Below are 21137 nucleotides of genomic sequence, written 5' to 3' on the forward strand. Positions count from 1 at the left end.
TCTGCAGATAATCAGGGAACAGATTCGGAAAGAAGGAGGAAAAAAAGCACTCAGGCGCCAGACAGGATCCTTATCTTCTGGGGCGGAATGTCAGAGGCAGCCCGGCAGGCAGGACTCAGGCAGGACTCGGCAGAGGCCCTGCTTTTGCAGCCAGGGAGGCGAGGGGGGACCGGTGTTGGAGGGAGGGGGACTCCCGGGAGGGAGGGGGACAGGATGGTCTGCTCTGGGCCAGCAGAGCCTGAGGACCAGCGGGAATCTGGCCCTGCGCAGGAGGGGGTCTAGATACCAAATCCTGCCCTCTCCAGTCCAGCTCTCAGGCCCGTGTTCAGACTGGTCCTGGGACCTCCACAGGAGAACGGGAGGACGGGCTGAGCTGAGTGCCCCAAGCTGCCAGCAAGGCAGCAGGGCACCCAGACCCACAGCCCTGAACTGGCCAGGCCATTGTCTTAGCCACAAGACCGGCCAAGTTCTCTGACTAGCCATGCCTTGGCATTCTCACCTGTAGAATGGGGATTAAAATTCCCACTGCCTCTTGCCCCGAACTCCTGGGATCTTCCACGGAGGTACCTGCCGTCTGTGAAAACTGGAAAGGGTATGCAAAGGGAGGGTGTCTTCTGCCTGGTGCTCTGGGCCTCCCACTGCAGGAGGCCTCCCTGCTGGTCCTTGCACAGCCTGGGAGCCCAAAGGAAGGCCACGCGAGGGGCTCTGCTTCTTGAGACTGGCCCCCACACTCTCAGGGAAACCCTGTGAGGTGGCAGTGGTCCCCTTCCCAGGGTGGGAAGCAGATTTTCTGATGGGATGCTGTTTTCCCAGGGTGGTCCACAGCCCAAGAATAGGACCAAAGAACCTTGATCCCCTGGCCCGGACTTCTCCTCTGGGCCTGGTTGAATCCCAAGGAGGAGGGCAATGTCAGTAGTGGTCAAGGGCACAAGCCCTAGCTGTGGGTTCAAATCCACGCTCTGCCACTTTCCAGCTGTGTGACCCTGGGCAAGAGTCCTCACTGCTCCCACCCCGGGACCTCAGTTTCCTCGTCTATAAAATGAGAGAGATGTCTTTTCAGCTCTAACATTCTGTAACTTTACACTTGACCTAACGGTTGGGTCTCTGCTCCTGAAAGCCTTGAACTGTAACAAGAAGAGACAGGAAACACACTCATACACACATCAAAGACACATCAAACTAAGTGTGACCAGTGCATCCTGGAGCATCCTGGGGCCACCTGTGCACACCCTGGTCCTAATTTCCTGGTAGCCCCAGCCAGGAGCAGACAGACTGGACGGTCTCCTGCTGGAGCTGGGTTAGTTCATCTCCCAGGGAGGCGGCCAGTGTCCCACAAAGAAGGAAAGACTTCTGGCTGGCACTGGGGATTGAAGGCACACTCCCTGGTGCCCAGAGGGCCTGGCTGGCCTGTCCCCCAGCTGTCGTCTGTAGGGGCTGGTCCTCATTAGTTGCTGTGGCAGCTGGGGCTGGGGGGCAGGCTGCAGAGCAGAGAACTAGAGCCAGTCTGGGACAGCACCCGCCTCTGGGGCTGGAGTGAGTGACGGACTGGATAGGGACAGGGAAGAGGGAGTGGGAGGAAGAGGCACAAAGGCATGGCCAGTGGGAGGGCGAAGGTGAGAGCTGGCTGGAGCCCCAGCATTTTCCGGGCTGTTATTCTGGGCAACTTTTTATTTATTCAGAGGCTGGGGATGCGGCTTAGCATCTGTCGGCTCAATATTTATTACAAGCACATTGGCCTTGCACCACGGACCCGGAGACGGGGCCTCTGGAGGACCCTCTCCCCCACCTCCCCATTGCCAGGGCACGCTTGAAAACCTGTAAGGAAGTGCTGAAGGGTAGGACCTGCCCCAAAGACCACCTAATCCAACTCTTTTGGTTTACCTTTGGGGAAATTGAGGCCCAGAGAGAGAAGCAGCCTTGCTCAAGGTCACAGGGCACTCTGGTATTTGATCCCTGATCTCCTGGCTTCCAGGCCACAGAACAGACCAACGCCACTGGAGTAAAGATACCGCAGACCACAACGAGGGCTGCGATAGCGCCCCGCCCTCCAATCCGCCAGCAGGCGCAGCGGAGCCGACAGAAATCTTGGCACGAGGCTGCAGCTTTGCCACAGGAGTCTTCTATAAGGTACTTGAACCCCTTGAGCCTCAGTTTCTTTTTCTGCACAAGCAGGTAACCAAACCCGCCTCACAGAGCGGTTGGGAAGACTGCACAAAAACACCCTAGAAACTGTAAAGGCCTGTCCAGCTAGAATTTGCTTATTGATAAAATGCTACATAGCCGGGGGAGGGGGAGAGGCTAGAAGTGAGGCAGGATGGCTGGGGGTGTGGAAGGGGTGGGGAACGGCCACGGCCACCAAGTCCCTTCCTTGTCACAGCCTCCAAGGCAAGGCAGGAGGCAACTAAGAGATCAGCAAGAGCACCCTCATAAGCAACCGAGGACACATCAATGACCCAGAGCAGTGCTGGTGGTGCCAGTTGGCGGAGCTGGTGTTGACATCACACGCCCACCAGCTCCAAGCCTTCCAGCAGCCATGAGGTCAGCTCACAGAGCGGTGGCACCTCCCCCAGCGGCCACACGCTGAGCCGAGAGGAGCATGACACTGCCAGGGCCGGGCCGGGCGCCAGCTCGGATTCCAGGGGTTCCTCCTTCCTCCCACATGCTCCCCTCTCCCATCACTTCTCCTCCAGCCCCGCTGATGGCGTCTCAGAGCACTTCCCCCATGAACACAAGCTTGCTGCTTCTCATATAACACGTGAGCTGTGGTGTGAACTTCTGGTAAATGAGATCTTATTTAAAACTGTGTGCTTTCAGTGGAGGGCAAGAGACAGGCTCCAACACAGCTCGGCCATCTTGCTGGGAAAAGGAGGTGCTGGGGCTGTGTGTGGAGCCACCAGCGTGCCTGAGAAACCCCTGGAGAGGGGCCGCAGGGCCCTGCGCAATGCTCCCAACCCATCTATGAGGGTCAGACAGGGCATCGCTTTCTTCATCTATGCAGGAGGCGGGCACAGAGCTGACCCCGCTGGAGATCCGGGTTTGCCACGTGGAACAAAGAGCGGCTACACCTTGCAGGCCTTTCCAAGATGGCAGAACTTTGGACCAGAGAGGCCTTGGAGATGATTAGATCCTGGGGATCACTACCTCAGTGGCACTACAGAACCACCTGGGTTGCTTTTAAAGATCCCAATGCCCATGCCAGAGCCTAAGACCAATGAACTCAGAATCTCTGGGTGGCATCCAGGTCGAGGTGATCCAAGGTTCATCCAAAGTGGAGAACCACAGAGTGTGTCTCTTTTTAACAGGAGGTGTGCATTGGAATCACCTGGGGTGCTTCATCAAAATTCACACACAGGGGCTGGCCCTGTGGCCTAGTGGTTAAGTTCAGCATGCTCCGCTTAGGCAGCCTGGGTTTGGTTCCTGGGCACCAACCTATACCACCTGTTGGTGGCCATGCTGCAGCGGCGTCCCACATACAAAATAGAGGGAGATTGGAACAGATGTTAGCTCAGGGCAAATCTTCCTCCAGGAAAAAGAGGAAGATAAGGACCAATCTGCCTCAGCAAAAAAAATAAAAAATAAAATGAATAAAAAAAATCACATGCCCAGACTTCCTAAACCAGAACTGCCAGGGGTAAAGGCAGGCAGGTGAATTCTGAAAAACCTGGAGGAGATTCTTATGTACAACCCTGATCAATCATTCACTGAGCACCTGTGCATAAAGGGCGCATTCTGCCAGGCCTTGGGGTATAGTCCTGGGTAGGTGACATGGCCCTGTCCTCATAGGGTTTAGATGTTAGTGGGGTGACAGACAATAAACTAGCAAGCACATAGGTACATATGTAAATAATAATTCCAGGCGGTAATAAGAGCTAGAAGAAAAGTAAGAGAGGCAGGGGATCAGGGAAGGCTCTCTGAGGAAGGGACCTGGAACCCAGGAAGGACCAGCTGCACTAGGCTCAGTGGGGACAGCACTCGGTATGGGGCTGTGTTTACTGACATGGGACCTGCGGACTCCCATCAGCTGCAGAATCCATTCTGGTCACCCCCTATGTTTACAGGGTCCCAGCTAGACAGGAAATTCGGGGAAGAGGCCAGTGGTGTCTCAATTGCCCTCTCTGGCCCTCAGGAAATTCTGCAGGCTGCTGGGCTTAATGTACCAGGGGAAGCTGTAAGGGACCAGAGGTCACCAGTCCAACCCTCTCAGTTAACAGACGGGGAAACTGAGGCTCAGCAAGAGGCATCTCAGCTCTGAAAGGGTTCAATGGGACAAAGACTCCACTGGTCAGCTCCATTGTCAGCCCCTCCTCCTCCCCCAAATTCCCTGCTGTTTGTTGCTCTCTGTATAAACAACCTCTGTGTTCCAGCCCTGCTACAAGCCTGGGACACACCCAGGGAGCCTGGGTAGTAGGAAAGCAGGGGCACCCCCCCATAATCTCTCTGAGGGTGGAGAGGGCCTTCCTCCCACACGGGGAAGCCCATCAAAGGCCAGACAGACTGGTGCCAGATAAGGCCATGGAATTGGAATTTAGCGGGATCTGGAATTTCCCTGATGGAGTAGGCTGGTCCCAGCTGTCCACCCACAGTGAGCATCCCAGGCAAGGTTATGACATATTTGGGGAGAGGGCGGGTGGCCCAGGTACCCAGGGTCAGAAGCCCGATGTGGCAGGGAGGCCTGAGTGGGCAGAGAGAAGGTGGCTGGCTGGACCATCCCTGCCCAGGAGAGGCAAGCTGGGTCACCGGGTCGCTCTGTGGACAGACCACTGAAAGTGGCCACTGGCTTGCTCTTGCTCAGTCCTGACGTCCGCCTTTGAATGTGGTGCAGCCAGGAGGGCTAGAGGCCGGTGAGGCGTGTTCCAGGTCAGAAACCTCCCTCTCGGGCCACGGAGTGGAGGAGAGTTCCTGTTCCCAGAACAGGTAGGTGTACACCCCGACCCTCTCTGACCAGTCAGAGCTAGAGCCCTGACACTTCCTCCCAATCGCTTACTGAGTTCCCTAGAAGCAAAACAGGGTGCCCTGGAAGGACAATCTAGAACAGTCTAGAATGCTTCTTAATCTTTCTCAGCCACACAGGAGCGGAAAGGGGCTGATAAGGATGGAAAATCAGCAGCCACACAGCAAGTCCGGAGGTAACTTGGGCACGTTACCACCCCGCTTTGCCTCAGTTCCCCATCTTCAAGAGAGAATGAAAACACTCCCCTGACAGCTTCCTGGGCTATCGAGAAGCCCAGACTCGCAGTGACGGTGCCTTCTGCACACAGTGCTCCCCGCCTGCTAGCCATGCGCACCTCCCTGACGTGTGTGCAGGAAAGCCAGAGCTGGCACGGGGCTCATTCTCACGACCAGCTCTTCCCCAGGCGCAGGGGACACTGGGCCCTCTGTGCCCCTTTACGGGGTCTGTCAGGCTGTGGTTCCTGAGAAGTTCTGAGGACTGCACCCCCTGCCCCATAAGCTCTACAATTCCCTAGAAGGAAAGGAGCCTTGGAAAGGAAGTCTAGGGCAGTGAGATGGAGATGCCCAGGCACCCAGGAACTTCTGTTTAGCCAGCTCTTTTCAGCAGTGTCAGGGTCCCCAGGGGCTTGGGCGAGCACTCTGGCCCAGTGGGCCATGACGGGGAGGTGGGGAGGGGCTTACTGCAGGCTTCCAGTAGCCCCTCTCCCTGGAGGAGCCAGACCCTCAGCTGGCCCTGCCCTTCCCTCTGCAAGCTGCACAGGACCCGGGGCGGGGGCAGAGGAGGACACTGTCAAGGGTGTAATAAACGACTTATTGACGGGTAAGCAGAGTTCCTGGGGCTTGGAGTGCAGCCTTCCGGCAATTATGTCCTCCACCACCTGTTCAAGCCCCCTCCCGCTCTGCAGAGGCTGAGGTCTGCTTGGCCCCTTCCCCCAGGCCACTGCGACCTGCAGGGGCCTGAGATGTGCAGACGTGCCCCTGAGGCTGCTAATGTTCCTCCCCACGCGCCCACGTGAACACGCACCCTCTAGGACTAATCCTTAAGATGGCCTGGGCCGGGGAGAGGGGGGCTGACTGACACTGGCCACGAAAGGCCTGTGGGAAAAGCCCATCAATCAACAGCTCTTTATTGAGATCTGAATCACATCGGTGGGGTTCTTCTGTTCACTCACCACGCAATCATTCCACAAGTCACCACTGAGCAGTCAGCACTCACTGGAACACGCAGGGAGGTACACAGGGGATAAGACCTGGTCTCAGCCCCAGGGAAGACGCAGAGGGAGCCCCTGGAAGAAGCAGTGAATCTGGAGTCCAGAGACTAGGGTTACACCTAAACTCTGACATAAACGCTGGGAGATTAGGGTGGGTCACTTCACTTCCCTGAGACCCATTTTGCTCCTCTGCTAAGACGTTCCTCCCAGAGTCCATACAAGGACTAAAGGAGACAATGTGTGCAAACTGGCCAACGTGGGCACGTCAGCAGGTCCAGGGCAGGAGGGCGGCCCAGGCTCAGAGGGCCTATAACACATCTGGCATGCAGATGGGGTGTATGTGGATGGGACCCTCACAGGTCAAGGTGACAGCAAATTAAGCAGTCACCTCAGCATCTTCCACAGCTCTGTATAGAACGGAGGGTGTGTACTTCCGTCGAGAGGGACTGGAAAAGGAAGATCCAAGGCTTATCTGAGGCCCAAGGAGCAAGCTGCAGACCCTGTCAATAAACAATAAATAACATCATCTCCCACACTGTGCAAAGCCCTTTGCACACCACGTCCTCTCTGCGAGGTGGGTGAGGTAGGATTCATTATCCTCTATTTTACAGAAGAGGAAACCAAGTCCCCGAGGGCTGAAGGGATGTGCTTAGGACCACATGGAGCCAGGAGTCACAATTCAAGCCAGGGTCCTGCCCTTCTCCATCTTACCTAGTGGCAGCACAGGGAAGCTGTCCCCCACGCAGGCCTCACTGCCTGGATCTATGAGCAGAGTGGGGAGGGGCATCTGATACAGAACAGAATGTATTCAAGAGGCCATGAAAAGAGAATGAGGAGAGAGGTGGGGACATGGCCTGGCCTTACACCCACTTCTCCTACATGATCCTATTTTGTGCTTTACTTCTTTTGCTTGTCAGTATGGCCTGGAAATCACTGCATATCAACTCATGGAGAGGTTCGTCATTTTTTATAGCTGCATAGTACTCCAGCATGGGGTTGCATCATAGTTTATTCAACACCTCTACCAGGGCATTCAGGTTGTTTCAAATATTTTACAATTACAAACAACGTTGCAATCAATCATTGTGTGAATATGTATTTTTGTGTTGATAAAGGTGCATCTTAAGGGAAAATTTTTAGAAGTAGGATTATTGGGGCAAAAAATAAAGTGTATATGTACTTTTATTAAGCGTTGCCAAGTTATCTATCCGAAGAATTATACCAATTTGCATTTCCACCAGCAATGTCTGAAAGCGTCTGTTTCCCACAGCCTCCCAACAGAATGAGCCTTCATAATTTTTAATTTTTTCCAGTCTTATAAGTGAGAAGTGGTATTTCAGAGTTATTTTAATTTACATCTTTCGAATTATGAGTGAATTTTAACATTTTTTCACGTGGTTGAGGGTTGTTGTTATATTGTGCTTTGTCACTTGTCCGTTCATGGCCTTTTTCCACTGTTTTTTATCAGGCTTTCGGTCCTTCATCTCTCAACATTTTAGAGTGCTTTATGTATCAGGGATATTAGCCCTTTGTTTGTGGTACATGTTATGAATATTTTCTCCCAGTTTTTCAAATATTGTGTTTTTTGACTTTCTTTCGGGTGCTTTATTGTCAAAATCATTTAAAAACTTGTTATGTAATAAAAATGATCCATTTGTAAATGTTATCGCCTCTGGATTTTGAATCACAGTTCGAAAGCCTTTCCCTAACCCAACGTTACAGAGGAATCCACCCAAGTTTCCATCTAGAACTTGTGCCACTGGTTACATGTAGATCCCTAAGCCATTTGGATTTATTTTCTATATGGTATGAAATATGAATCAAATTTTATTTTTTCCAAATGGCTACCCAGTTGTCCCCACATCAGTTACTAAAAAACCTGTCCTTATCCCAGTGATCTGATTGCCACCTTTGTCATATACTACATTTCCATACGCATTCAGGTCTAATTCAGGACTTTTATTTTCAACTGGTCTATCCACCCATTCACGCTCCAGTGCCACACTTTGTTAATTATAAAGGCGTTATAGGATGTTTTAATATCTAGTAGAGACAGTTCGACTCCTTTACCCATTCTTATGCCTCTAACTGATTTCTCTTGTTCAATCACATTGGCTGATGCTTCTAGAGCAGCGCTGAACAGGAGGAGAGAGGCAGGAATCAGGCCTTATTACTGAAGCAGTGGAAATGCCCTCAGTGCTTCCTGATTAAATAAGACACTGGCTTTAGGACTAGGATATATATATTTTATCATACTAAAAAGTATCCCTTAATTCCTATAAGAGTTTATACCATGAATGGGTGTTGCATTTTGACCAAAGCTTTTTCAGAATTTTACAGCACTTACAGAAATAATCATATGATTTTGTTTCCTTAGATTCATTAATATGGTATATGATATTGATTTGGCACTTGTCATTTATATTAACAGATTAATGCATTCCCAGAATAAATCAGATTTAGTCACTATATATTATTTTCTTTACAAAAAGAGAATGGAATTGGATGCCAATGATGACAGCTATCATTTGCTGGACACCCTCTCTGTCCTCTGCTTGTGTTATTGTCTGACTGAACCCTCAGGACAGTTACGTGAGGCCGGCTTCACTGTTCCCACTTCACAGATGAGGAGACCGACACTAACCTTGGTGAAGCAGCCTGGCCTGTCACACAGTCAGCAAATAAAAGACACGGGACTGGATCGTGGGTCTCAGTAATATGTGGGCAGTGTTATTTGCTGTTATTTAGATAGATTAAAAATGCTTATTGCTTGAGAAGATGTTGGAAGAGGAACAACTCTGTAAGAACTGGGGGGAGGGTCTGCCCCTACTTCCCAGAAGCCAGAGCTGCCCTCTGAGCCCACCCCGCCAGAGCTCAGCCGGGTGTGCTGTCAGCAAACAATCTGCGAGACGCCCCCAGGGTCTGCAAGGTCAGGCAGCAAGCAGTCCTCGAGGTCTGCCACATCACCTCCGGCTTAGCCTCCTTCTGTCGTGGCATTTATGTCTTAGGTTCCAGACAGTGTGGGAGCAACTCAGAGAAGGAAGACTGGGCCAGGGGGTGGTGGGCTGCGACGAAAACCCTAGCCCTCTGCTCCCAGCTAGGCCTCCCTGCCCCGGCTGTGGGATCACATAACTTCTGGTGGGCATGGCAGGTGGTGTGCTGGCTCAGACACATCGAACCCAGCACTGACACTGACCTTCCCTGACGTGGCACGCCGGCTTCCTCTGCTCTGGGGCGTGGGGCACGGAACAGGATGGGAAGCTGTTGTCATCTAGTTCAACAGCCATGGCCAGCCAGGCCAGAGGAGAGGCCAGGGCCCACCCACCAGCGGGAGGCTCCAGCCAGGGAAATGGAAATGTGGGCCCTCCCCTCCCGCTCCAGAGCCAACAGCTCTCAGGACACCCTGCACTGCACGGTCCCCGGGCAAGAGACCCTGCTCTGCCGGCCTCCTTCCACCTCAGAGCAGTGGCCCCTGGGGTTTGGAGAACAGCTTCTGAAGCACCTCTCCAAGAGTTTTTTCCCTTGGCTCTACCTGGCACTCAGCTTCTTTTATTCCTTTTGCTGACGGGTAAACTGAGGCTTAGAGAGGGAGAGTGATTTGCCAGTCACACAAAGACAGTGGCCTTACAGCTGACGCTTCCAGACTCCTAGTCCAGCGCTGTTTCCAAATATGTATGACAATGCAGGCTGCGCCCCCGCTGCAACCCCCAGACAGAACACCAAGTCACCTTGGGGGCCACCCTGAACCTCAGGTCTAATATCCCCATGTGGAGAGGCGAGCGTTGGAAAGAAAAAAAGAAGGAGTATGCCCAGTGATCTGCGGGTTGATTTCCTCCCAGCTAGAAAGAACAGGAAACCGACCTTTATTGACCATGCCTCATCTTGTTTGACGCCCTATTTGATCTCCCCATCAACCAATCAGGGCCCCTATTTTACAGGAAAGAGATGCACGCTCAGGGAATTGCAGTTAGTGACAGAGCCAGGACTTGAACTCAGTTTTCTGACTCAAAGGTGGACCCTCTTCGTTTCGACAGATAAGGGCTCGGAAGCCCAGTGGGGAGAGACTAGCTCAACACCACATGGCAGATTAGCTGCGTGGCTGGGATTAGAAACCTGGCTTCCCAAACCTTAGCTCAGGACTCTTTTTGCTGCTGTCTCCTCCGTGTGTGTGTGTGTGTGTGTGTGTGTGTGTGTGTGTGCACACATCTGTACAGAAGTGGGGGGCACCAGCAGGAAAATGTAGGGCCAGATCAGATTTGCAGCAGTAGTCGCTGTACTCAGCAGCCCCAGACGTCTTGGGCTGCCAGGCAGGCAGGAATTCCAGATCAGCCTGTGGTAGGGGTTCCTGGTACGGACCAGCAGGCACCCAGCTGTGAGGGTGGTAGCTGGGCCAGGCCTAATGCTGCCTCGGCCAAGGGCCTAGGGGTGTTTAATCCCCCATAGATGCTCCCTGAATGTCAGCACTGGACGCAGTGCCAGGGAGAGCCTGGCTCATCCAGACCCTGCAGCCAAAACTGCTCCCCAGCACCAAACCCAGCTCCTGCCAAGAAGCTGCTGGCAGTTGCTACAGGGTGCTGAGGCCTGTGGTTGGACCCTGCCCATGGGCCTTCAGATAGACCCCCTCAGCCCACACCTGCTCCCAGGCCTCAGGGCCAGATCCATGCAATGGGCATTCTCTTGTGCCACTAGAAGGCACGGTGGAGGGGAACGATCAATGGGCTTGACAGAGCAAGTAGGAAACAAACATTTAAGAAGCGCCTGGAGCAGCCGTGCCTTGTGAAGGCCCCCTTGCAGATAAGCACAGAGTGTACCGGCCTAGCAAAGGTGTGCCAGTCTGCTTTCTCCACAAAAGGGGCCTAGGGCACTTGACTGTAGGACAATTAATTTTTTGTGGCTCCATTGTATTTAGTGAATAAATTCTTTCCTACCTAGGGTCTCTGAAGGCTGAAGACCTGGCTCTGACTTCCATTGTGCCTGGTAAACAGTACATGTTCGAAGAGAGAAAGAAGGAACAAATGAAGGGAGACGGGTAGGCCAGGAGGAGGTGGAGGCTGTGAGCCAAGCAACAAGAGTCTCCTAATTCTTTGTTACTCATCCACAGCAGCAAGTCCAAGGCGCACTGGGACTGAATCACCCCTGGGAGTAAGGCCTGACTGGGAGTTCCTCATTCATCCGTTCTACAAGTGTTTTTCGAGCACTTTCTGTGTGCCAGGGACTGTGCTGAGCACCAGGGACACTCAAGTGAGCAAAACTCAGACACATTAGACCCAGTCTCCCTAGTCGCTAGTGTCACAGCTGCTCGCCCATCATCCAGTTGTTTCAACCCCACCCTGCTTCCACCCACTGACCCTGCTTCCCATCCCCACAGCCCTGGCTCAGTGACAAGGAAAGGGAAGGGTTTCAGGCTGCCCCATATGATACACCCCACCCCACCGTAGGTCACGGCTCACTGTCTCTGAGTCTCACTCTGCCCCACTGTATCACAGAGGGACCAAAGGTGGAATGGGGGAGGGGACTAGGAACAACTTTCCTGGAATTTCTGACTCAACTTCTTGTAAGCTCTGCATCCTCCGTGGGTGCTCAGGCCCCAGGCGGGGCAGGCAGGCGCCTCTGATCACATTACCGAGCTGCTTTCCCTTGGCTCTGTCTCCTGACGCCAGTAATGCCTCCAGACACCACTCCAGGCCTCTGGGGGTTGCAGGCTCCTGGGTGATCTCAGCAGATGTTCCTCCCGGATCTTGGGGATGCCTCCTGGTACCCACCAGGCCCAGGTGGGCACCAGAGACCAGAGAAGGTAGCCTCCTTCTTCCTGTCCCTCTCCTTGGCCCTCTGCTCAACCTGGAAGCTGCCATTGAGGACTCTCTGTCCCCTTGCTCTCCTGCCTAGAGATGTACAGAGAGAGAAGCAGGGCCCAGCCCCAGCCAGGGGTCAGCCACACTGGGGGTGAGGGAGAAGCAGGAAGGAGGGAGGGCAGTGGAGATCAATGGATCCTCTCTGTGCCTGGACTGCATATGCTATCTCACACCACATCGGTGCCCAGTGCAGGCAGCGGGTCAGCCCCGCCTCATAGCTGGGGACACTGAGGTTCAGGGAGCGTGAGCCACCTGTCCCAGGCACTTAGTAAGAGTCAGAACCTTTTAATTCCAAGTCCTCGGCTCTTTCCACTGTACTAAGAAGGGACCCCTGGCCCCAGAAGTCTTGTTTTACCAGATAATCAGATACGAGTCAGTGGCTGAATCTGGAATTTGTTTCCTGGATGCATGTGCCCACCCCACACCTTCACATACTCATCCCCTAGCAGGGACGCCCTCTCTGTTTACCCAACTCTGCTCATCCTTCAAAGACTGGTCAAGCCAAGTGCCATCCTTCCCTCCTCCAGGAAGCCTTCCCTGACCAGCCACCCAGGCCCACAGGAGCCTTCTCTCAACAGCTGAAGCATCTCCTTTCATACCACCCAATATTTGGCACCAATGATAACGATGACGATGATGACCGTGAATGTTATTGAGTACTTCAGAATGTAGGAGGCATCTGTATGCATTATCTCATTCACCCACACAACAATCTGAAGAGATTTCTGCTATTACTACTTCCTTTTTACAAACCAGGAAACTAAAGTTCAGAGAGAGGAGGCAACTTGCTATGGGACATGCAACCAGACAGTGGCACAGCCAGGATTTGAACCCCAGTAGTCTGCCTGCACAACCTGCCCTCTAAGCACCATGCCAGAACCCTGCGCTTTGCCCACCTCTGATCCCAGAGCCCAGCACTTACTCAGGTTGAATTAATGTACATGCACATCAAGTTTTAGGGCTGGGCTCGTGTCCCAATACCCGAAGTGGGGACAGGATGCCTCATCCTCACCCCCAAGATCAGCTACCCCCCCACTCCCGAGAAATGAAACAGAATGGTACAGCCAGGCCTGGGTGGTCTGTTCCTGCTACCTCCTCCACGGAGCCCCTTGAGCCTTGGCGAGGGTGGCTGGGTGGGGGAGCCAGGGCCTCTTCTCTTACTGCCCAGGCTGCTTCTGCTGTAGGGTCCTTCTCCGCCTCATGGGCCCTGCTTGGTGTCTGGAGCTCTTGGTCTCCAAGGCAGGAGATGCTTATGGAGCAGGAAAAAGGGACCGAGGTCCCGGAGGGTGATTTATGGCTTCAGAGAGAAAGAGAGAGAGACCCAGGGATGGATAATGCTCACAAGGGCATTCCAGTCGATATATTGACTTTGTGGAGGGGCCTCTATAAACACATGTGGTTCTGGGCCTTAGCTACCTCTGTTTCTGGCTGGCTGCTGGGGCCTCTTGAGATGGAACCAGACAAAAAAAACCCTTAAGGATCATCCTTCTACCTTTCCCCTATCCCAAATTTACAGACGGGCAGACCAACCAGGACCCAGAGAAGGGAAGGCACTTGCCTAAGGTCACACAGCAGGAGAAGGGCAAGAACCAGAATCTCCGAACTCCCAGATCAGGAGCTGCTGGGCCTCCAGGCCCTGAGCCTCCATGCTTCCTCCTCCCACCTACTCCCCTGGAGGAAGACGTCTCAGGGACCACCGGGCTCTCTCCTGAAGAGGCCTGAGAGCTCCATGAGCGCTGGCTGTGTGCTGGGCACCATGCTAAGTGCTTTATCGGGCAACAGGTCATGTGATCCTCAAAACCACCCAGTGAGGCGATACTACTATCCCATTTACAGATGAGGAAACTGAGGCACAAGGCAGTTAGGTATGAGCTGCCCAAGGCCACAGAGTTAGTAAGTGGCAATGCTGGGAGGCTACGTTAATCTCCTCAAGTCTCCAGATGGCCATGCACCTTCTGCACGGGCAGCCGAGGCCCTCGGGAGGGACTTTTGTGGGGAGGGGTGTGTAGAGGGGCTGGGGGTTCCTGGAGGTGGCGATGGCAACCGAGCTGTCTCCCTCTAACTGGCTCACGGGAGTGGCTGGGCTGAGGATTCTGCCCTTCCTTTCTTGCCCACTCTTTGTTCTCTGGCAGTGGCATCACAGAAGGGAGAGAAGTATATCTCCCATGCCCCCACCCCCAAAATATCCCTACCAGTGCTGAAAAGGTATTTTCTGAGTCCACTCCATCTTCAAGAGCCCAAAGAGAGAATCAAAGAACAAGAACTCCTTTCCTCTCAGGCCCTGCCCAGGCTCCCAGGACTCAGAGGGTGCTGGGAGGGGCAGGACCCCAAGGCGCACCCCTTCAGCTGAGCCTGCAAGACCCAGGAACAGGAACAGGGCGGGGGGTTGGCTCACCAAGTATGGGTGCCCACCCAAGAGCGCAGCCGACCCGAGGCTCACAGGGCCAACTTCCCCAGAGTGGGAGGGATCTGGGCCAGGCACACCCCTGCCACCCAGTGCCCCAGCTAGCTAGCCCCCATCCCATCTTCTCTTCACGACACCCTCTTAGAAAGACCTGAAAAGGAGAGAGTCAAGGCCTGGCTCACATCACCCCCTCCAGGAAGCCCTGAGGCTTAGAATGTTTATTCTTTGCTGTGCTCTTCCCTGTGTATATGTCGTTGCCTTGCTTGTCATCTGAGACTTTCTGAATGTCATTTACCATGTTTGGAATGGACATCAGCATCCTACTCAGTGACCTCCTTGAGGGCTGGGCTCAGGGCAGCTCTGCCTCTGACCCGAGTCCCAGGTCAGCTTCCTGAGTGGGCACCACTTTTCCAGTGGCGTTTTTACAAGGACCAAGTGAGGTCCCACCTATAAGAGGGTTATAAACTGTGAAGCGATCTGCACATTTGTGGGGCTGTGATTTCCTACAGGTCTCCCAGCTCCATAATGGCACATCTCATCCTACAGTTATGGATGGCAGTCCTCACATGGGCAGAAGTGGGACAGCAGGGGAGCCCTTTGTGACCAAGTAGCTAGCTGATCAGGGCAGTGAGTCCAGGGCTCACGTGTGTCTGTGTGCATGTGTCCTCTTCCAGTTGCTTCCACTGAGAGTCCTAGCCCCAGCCATGACTGCTTATGTTGCTCTTCATTAGGGTCACCACTCATTCAAACTCTAACTGCTTCTTCTCCAGCAAGGCTCAGAGGAGACCCTACTCCCACTGGAGAGCTGAAGCATGAGCTTGACCCAGCTCGGGGGGAGGTCTCCAAACCGCAGGCCCTGCCACTGCTCTGGGTAAGCTGGGAGTTGACTGCAGGAGACCCAGGGGCTCAGATCCCTGTCCTCATGGGGGCAGTCACCCAAGCTCCTGGGTCGGCTTTAGGGCCTATTTATGGCCAGCCTTCCTCCTTCTGGACAGCAGGTCATATTGTTCTCAACAGGGGAAGCTAGCCTCTGCCCTTCCAACTCTAGAACCTGGCACTCAGACCAAATCCTGCTCACAGTCCCCACTGCAAGGTAAAACGAGGTCTCCTTAGTGCTGATGGGCAAATGGCCTGGGTCCCATCCCGAAGAGGCAACCCCAGAGAATACAACGGATGGAGCTCCCTGTGCCTGGCAGTGAGCTCACTGTGCCCACACGTACATACCTATTTATACACAAACACACCACAGCCACACCCATATGCACATTGCACACCCCTCCACACACACCCAACACACACATATAGCCATCTACATCACACATCCCCATATACAAAAGGCACGACTCTCCACACACACATCCATTCCTCCTGCACACATCACCTCCACACACACCTAACACCCCAACATACCACCACACGGTACCCTCACCTCGCACTGCACACTCGGCCTCCGCCCACCTCCTTAATATACAGTCTCACCCCCTACACACACTCCTTAAAACACACTCACACCCACAGACCACCTTCCTCCAGAAATCAGGCGCGCAGCGGCAGGGAAGCTGTGAGGTGCTGGGGGCAGCCTGTTCTGGGAGGTGAGAAGGAGGGAGGCTGGGCAGCTCACTTGCTTGGCGGTGGCAAGAGCTCCCCCCGGCTCCTTAAGACTGATTTAGCTCGGCGGGGGGCGGGGGGCGGAGGGCGGCGAGGGGGGCGCAGGAGGGGAAGCGAGGCAGGGGCGCGCGGTGCCAAGGTGCACGCGGCCGGTTCGGCGGCACTGAATCAACCCCGCAAGCTGCGGAGATGCTAATCAGGCCGCTTTGTGGGCAAGGTAAATTCGGGAGCTTCCAGCAACCCGGCGCTTTTTGAGAGAAAGAAAAGGAAACAAAGGGGCGGGGGAGCGAGGAGAAGGCTGATTTATGCCTGCACTTCAGCAAATGTTTTCGCTGCCTTTAGCGTCTCCGAAGCCGAGGATCGGAGAGGAACGTGCGCCGTGGGGACCTGTGGCTTGGCCTCGCGGGGCTTGCCTGCCCTGCAGGGGTGCAGCGGCTGGGGCGATAGGGAGCCGAATTCGAATCCAGCGCACCCGCCCAACTCACAGCGAGGAGCCGCGGCCAGCTCCGGGATGCCAGACTTCTCCCAAAAAGCCGAGGGGCTCACTGGGCCCCGGCTCACCAGAAGGCGTCGTTCGGGGAGAAATTCCCGAGGTGCCGGGCAACACCCGGCTGAGCGCAGCCCCAGAGGGGGCAGGGGGTGGCGCCCTAGCCCCAACTTCAGAAGCAAATCAAAAGGGTGGAGCGCACCAATTCCCTCCAGCCTCCCGAAACTGCCCTTCCTTGTATTATTCTAATTACGGTATTTTTAATTTTCCTTAAAAGAAAAAGAAAAAAACCAGAAAAGCACAGAGCGCACTTGTTTGGTTTCATTTTGCCTTCACAGCTTTAATGACTGCATTTGTGGAAGCTGTTTAAGAAACTGGTGAGGAGGAGGCGGCGGCCAGGAGGAACGCAGCTCTGGCCTCAGCCGCCCTTCCTCCTCTCTCCCCGCTGGGGGCCGTCCTGCCTGGCAGCAGTTTTTCTACTCCTCAGCCCCAGCCCAGCCTACCGCGCTGCCTCTCCTCAGTTTCCTACAGGCCTCAGTGGGTCCCAAGTTGTCTCCTACCCCACTCCCCCAGCCCCAGCTCCGAGGTTCAAAAGACCATATGGTTAGCCAGCAGGGGAGCCTCCAGGTCGGGCCCTTCAGAATCAATAACCTTGCTCTCTGGATTCGGCATGGAAGGGATCCATCTCCTCCTCTAGCCTAGTCCCCGAAGTCCTAGGCAGCCCCCACCCTCCTTAGAAGACACTGACGAGGAAGGGAAGGAGAGGTGGGAGGCAGATCCAGGGTCATAGTACCTTAAGTCGTGGGTGGTGGGGGGGCTTCAAGCTTTAAAACACACAGTACAAAGGTATTCTGTCCCCAGCTATACAAATGGGTGCAGGGCTCTAAAATGCTAATGTGTCACCCTGCTGCCCAATGGAGCAGGGTCTGTGATTTGTCTTAGCTGGGACAGGTCCAGGCAGTTGCTGAGAAGATCAATGCTGGGGACCAGGGATGGAGCTACCTTTGGGTACTTGCCTGGTCTCGGGGCCTCACCTGTGACCTTTGGCCCTGCCCTGCCCACCTCTCCTGCGTCTATGCTCTCAGCTCCCCTCTTTCCTCCATCCTGCTACAAGTCCCAGTCTAACCCGGCTACCAAACCATCCTTATCTTTTGCTGCCTGTCTTAGGTGGTGCCTTGATTTCAGAATCTCAGTCCTAGACCCATGCTGGTCAGTCTGCAGCCCAGGTGGAATGAAGGAGCCAGGCCTAGGCCGAGGTTTGTGAGGCCCAAGTTCAAATGCCAGCTCTACCCCTGAGTCCCACTGTAACCCTGGGCAAGTCAGCGCCAGTCCCAAAGCTTCAGTAGTCAACTAAGTGGATTGGAAAGGAGGGGAATTGTTTTGTCCTACAGAACTCCCAGTTTGGGGGGTGGGGAGAGGAAGGAGGAGAGAAATTACATATGAAATTCCTCCCCTGCAGTGGTACTTTCATTTTAATGAGAAACCCATTAAGACACTTGATTTTCCATTTGTTTAAATGAGATGCGTATTTGCTATAGTGTAGAGGGCGACAAGAACGACCAGGAACTCACACACACACACACACAGCAGAGACACTAGGAAAACTGACTTTAATTGTACCTTAAAAAAAAGTGTTGTCATGACACCTCGGTTCCTTCTCAACCATCCCAGCCAGAGCCCAAGGGAAGGCTCATTAAAAGCTCTAGGAATGGCTGAGAGGTGGGGTGGGAGGAGATTCCCAGCGTCAACCAGGCTTTTGAAGTGGCCTCTCCTGGCCAGTCACTTGCTGACATCTCTTTCTAAGGGTCTGGGGTTTTAAGGTTCCAGGTTTGACTTCTCCACCACCAAACTTTATGGCTTAAAAAAATTCTCAATGCTTTAAAGGAAGATAATTCTCATATTCACGGGGGATGGGGGTGGGGAAAAGGAGAGGTGCCTACCACTTGAGGTGAGCTTGGACATCCCCAGGAAAGAGCGCCCACTGTGGGGACAGCCTTCTCTGCTTCAGCTTGATAGGGAGCTCATGGCAGAGGGTGGATGGAGCAATGAGGAGGAGTCCAATGTGGCCTCAATCAATCTAGCTATTGGACAGCAGCCCTGCACACAAGTCTGCCATCTGTGGTCAAGTGAAGGCAAGGTTTGAGGAAAGCCAACACTCTGGCCCCAGCTTGCCCCATCAGTGAGATGGGACCCTTGAGGGATCTAGTGGCAAAACCCAAAGAACATTCTGAAGGGTGCTCTGTGCCTGTGACATTAGGGTCGTGTAGGAGGAAGGGGCCCGTTCTCCCTCCTGAAGGCAGGTCTCTAAGGACCGCACATTCTGGGCAAAGGAAAGGCTGCAGGCCACCCCACCAGTTGGCCCCTCTCCAGGCTGGTGGTGGACAGGCAGCCCCTGCCGCGCTAAGTAATGAGCACAATTCCAACACGGGTTCTGCTCGCTAGTGAGAAATCAAAGCCCAGCATTAGAGGCCATCTCTGGCTGGGCACCGTTCATGCCCAAATCCATCAAAGCCCTGGGCCTGGGGTTCTTCTGGGGGCGGTGGGGGCCGGATGCTTTGTTAAGCAGGAAAGGCAGGCCAACCCCAGCCTCACCAGCCGAGCCTATTCGGCAGCTCCAGAGAACTCCAGGCCAACCAATCTTGTCTTTCTCCTGCCTACCCGAACCCCCACCCCCAGGAAGCTCAGTATTTATTCCCCATCCCATTGCCCTGCTGATACAAAAACGGCTTCCCAAGGCCCAACCCTGCCATATGCCATCTACAGAGACTTCACCCACCCTTCCATCACCTCCCATCAAACACTCTCAAACCACAAACCTACACCCTAGCCCCGCACCTCCCACCTCCCGCTGCACTCCTTGAAACCCGGCTGGTCATTCGGCAGCCTGCCCCCTCCCCCATCGTTACCTTCCAACTTCAAAACACTGCTTTAAATACCCGACTCTGCCCAAATCATAATTAACTTGGATCAAATGATTGTGTCGTAACTTTACAACACAGGGCTGGAAGAAAAAGAGTGGAGGATGTGCTAAAACCAAACCCTCACTCCTGGGCCGTGGGAATCATTAATTCCAGAGTGAACAATCTTTGGCTATGGGGGGGAACGGATGTCAACAGCGCAGCGGAAGGGGGGGGGGGGGGGCTGCGTCATCTCATCCACTTTCGGCAACAGTTTTCCTGCCCCATTCTCAGCCTCAGCTCAGAGGACTCGGTGCAGGATGCCTCCCACCCCCACCCCGCCCCGGCGGCCGAGGCCGCGGGCAGGCCACTTGCTTGGGTTCCGGCACCAGAAAGGGGCTGGCTCCCGTGCGTCCACAGGCTCCCCGGGAAGACGCGGCCCAGTCAGCGACGCCGGGCCCAGCCACAGACGAGCGAGACATGTACACATCCACGGCGGGAGAGGGGGGATCCTGACTCTACTTTAGGAGCCCACCAACCTCCGTAAGGCATCCTGCTGCATCCAGAGTAGGAGGTGTAGGGAGGGAGCGCACCTGCTCCCCTCGGACGGGGAGATGTCAGTGACCCATATAAAAGGAAACTCGGCAGGATCACTACGTATGACGCCCCCACCCCTGCCACACACAACACCAACACTCAGAAAAAAATCCTTCCAGACCTGCGGGTCCCACGATCTCGGGGAAAGCTGTACGTGCAGGACTCAGCCCTACCCCCTCAACAGCCGAAGCCCTCCCGCGGCCTCCTCCGGCTGGCGGAGCGGACCTGCGCTTCCCGAGCCCTGCAGGTCTCTCGCTCCCTCCTTCTCGCCCGCGCGAGCCGGGGCCCGCACTGGGAAGTTGCCGGCGAACAGCAAGCGAGCGCACACCTGGCCGCGGCGGCGACAGTTTTTCTTAGGCGGAGCCGCCAGACGCGCGCGGAGGGAGCCGGGGGTCCCCCGGGGGCGCGTCCTCCGGCAGGCGCAGACGCCAACTCGGACCCTCATTCCAAGGAAAAGAAGCGACCCCCTCCAGGCGGGAGCAGGCGGCTTCGGCTTACTTTAAATCCCCGGGCCTGCGCCCCCCGCGAGGTGGCTGCGCTGCCGCCCACTTTGGCGGGGTAGAGAAATCTACCTTCTAACTTGGGCGCCCTCGCCGCTTTCCCTGCGAGGACTGCCTCAACTTCGGGCCAAAGTGCGGCGCCAGGGTCCCCTCGCCCCCGCCCGCCCGCCCGCACGACCGGTCGCTCCTTACCTGCTTGGCTCAGCCTCGGGTCCCAGCAGAGCAGCAGCGCCAGCAGCAGCGCGCCCCGCGCTCCGCTCCGGGCCCACATGCTCCCGCGGCCCGGCTCGGGCGCCTCTCCCCCGGGGCCCTCTCCCTGGCCCCAGCCTCGCCGCCGCCGTCGCCGCCGCCGCCGCCGCCGCCTCGCCGTCCTCCCCGGCGCCCGGCCGCGCCAGCCCGTGCCCTCCGTGGGGGCAGCGGCAGCCACGCTGCACAGGGGCCGCCCGGCGCTGGCAGCGCGATGGGTGCCCGGCGCCCGCTCTCGAGCCGGGCTCCGACGCGCCCCCTCTGCCCCGGGGCTCCGAGCGCTCCCCGGCTCCGAAGTTGCGCGACCGAAGGTGAGTGCGCTCAGCGGCGCTCGCAGCGGCCGGCGCCGCGCCGTCCGACCCCACGCGCGCCTCCCCGCGCCCCG

General features: G+C 55.3%; 1 protein-coding gene across 2 annotated transcripts in view; it reads right to left on the reverse strand.

Moving 5' to 3' along the window:
- The window catches only part of UNC5B (unc-5 netrin receptor B), an 84244-nt gene extending 63113 nt beyond the window's left edge, over nucleotides 1-21131 (reverse strand). For both annotated transcript variants that reach the window (XM_046653061.1, XM_046653060.1), the window contains exon 1: nucleotides 20699-21131. In XM_046653061.1, the coding sequence (XP_046509017.1) occupies nucleotides 20699-20777 (79 nt within the window). In that variant the 5' untranslated portion in view covers nucleotides 20778-21131. The remainder of the gene's footprint in view (nucleotides 1-20698) is intronic.
- Between the last annotated feature and the right edge of the window lie 6 nt (nucleotides 21132-21137).

This window comes from Equus quagga, chromosome 2 (assembly GCF_021613505.1).
Source record: "Equus quagga isolate Etosha38 chromosome 2, UCLA_HA_Equagga_1.0, whole genome shotgun sequence".
Lineage (NCBI taxonomy): Eukaryota > Metazoa > Chordata > Mammalia > Perissodactyla > Equidae > Equus > Equus quagga.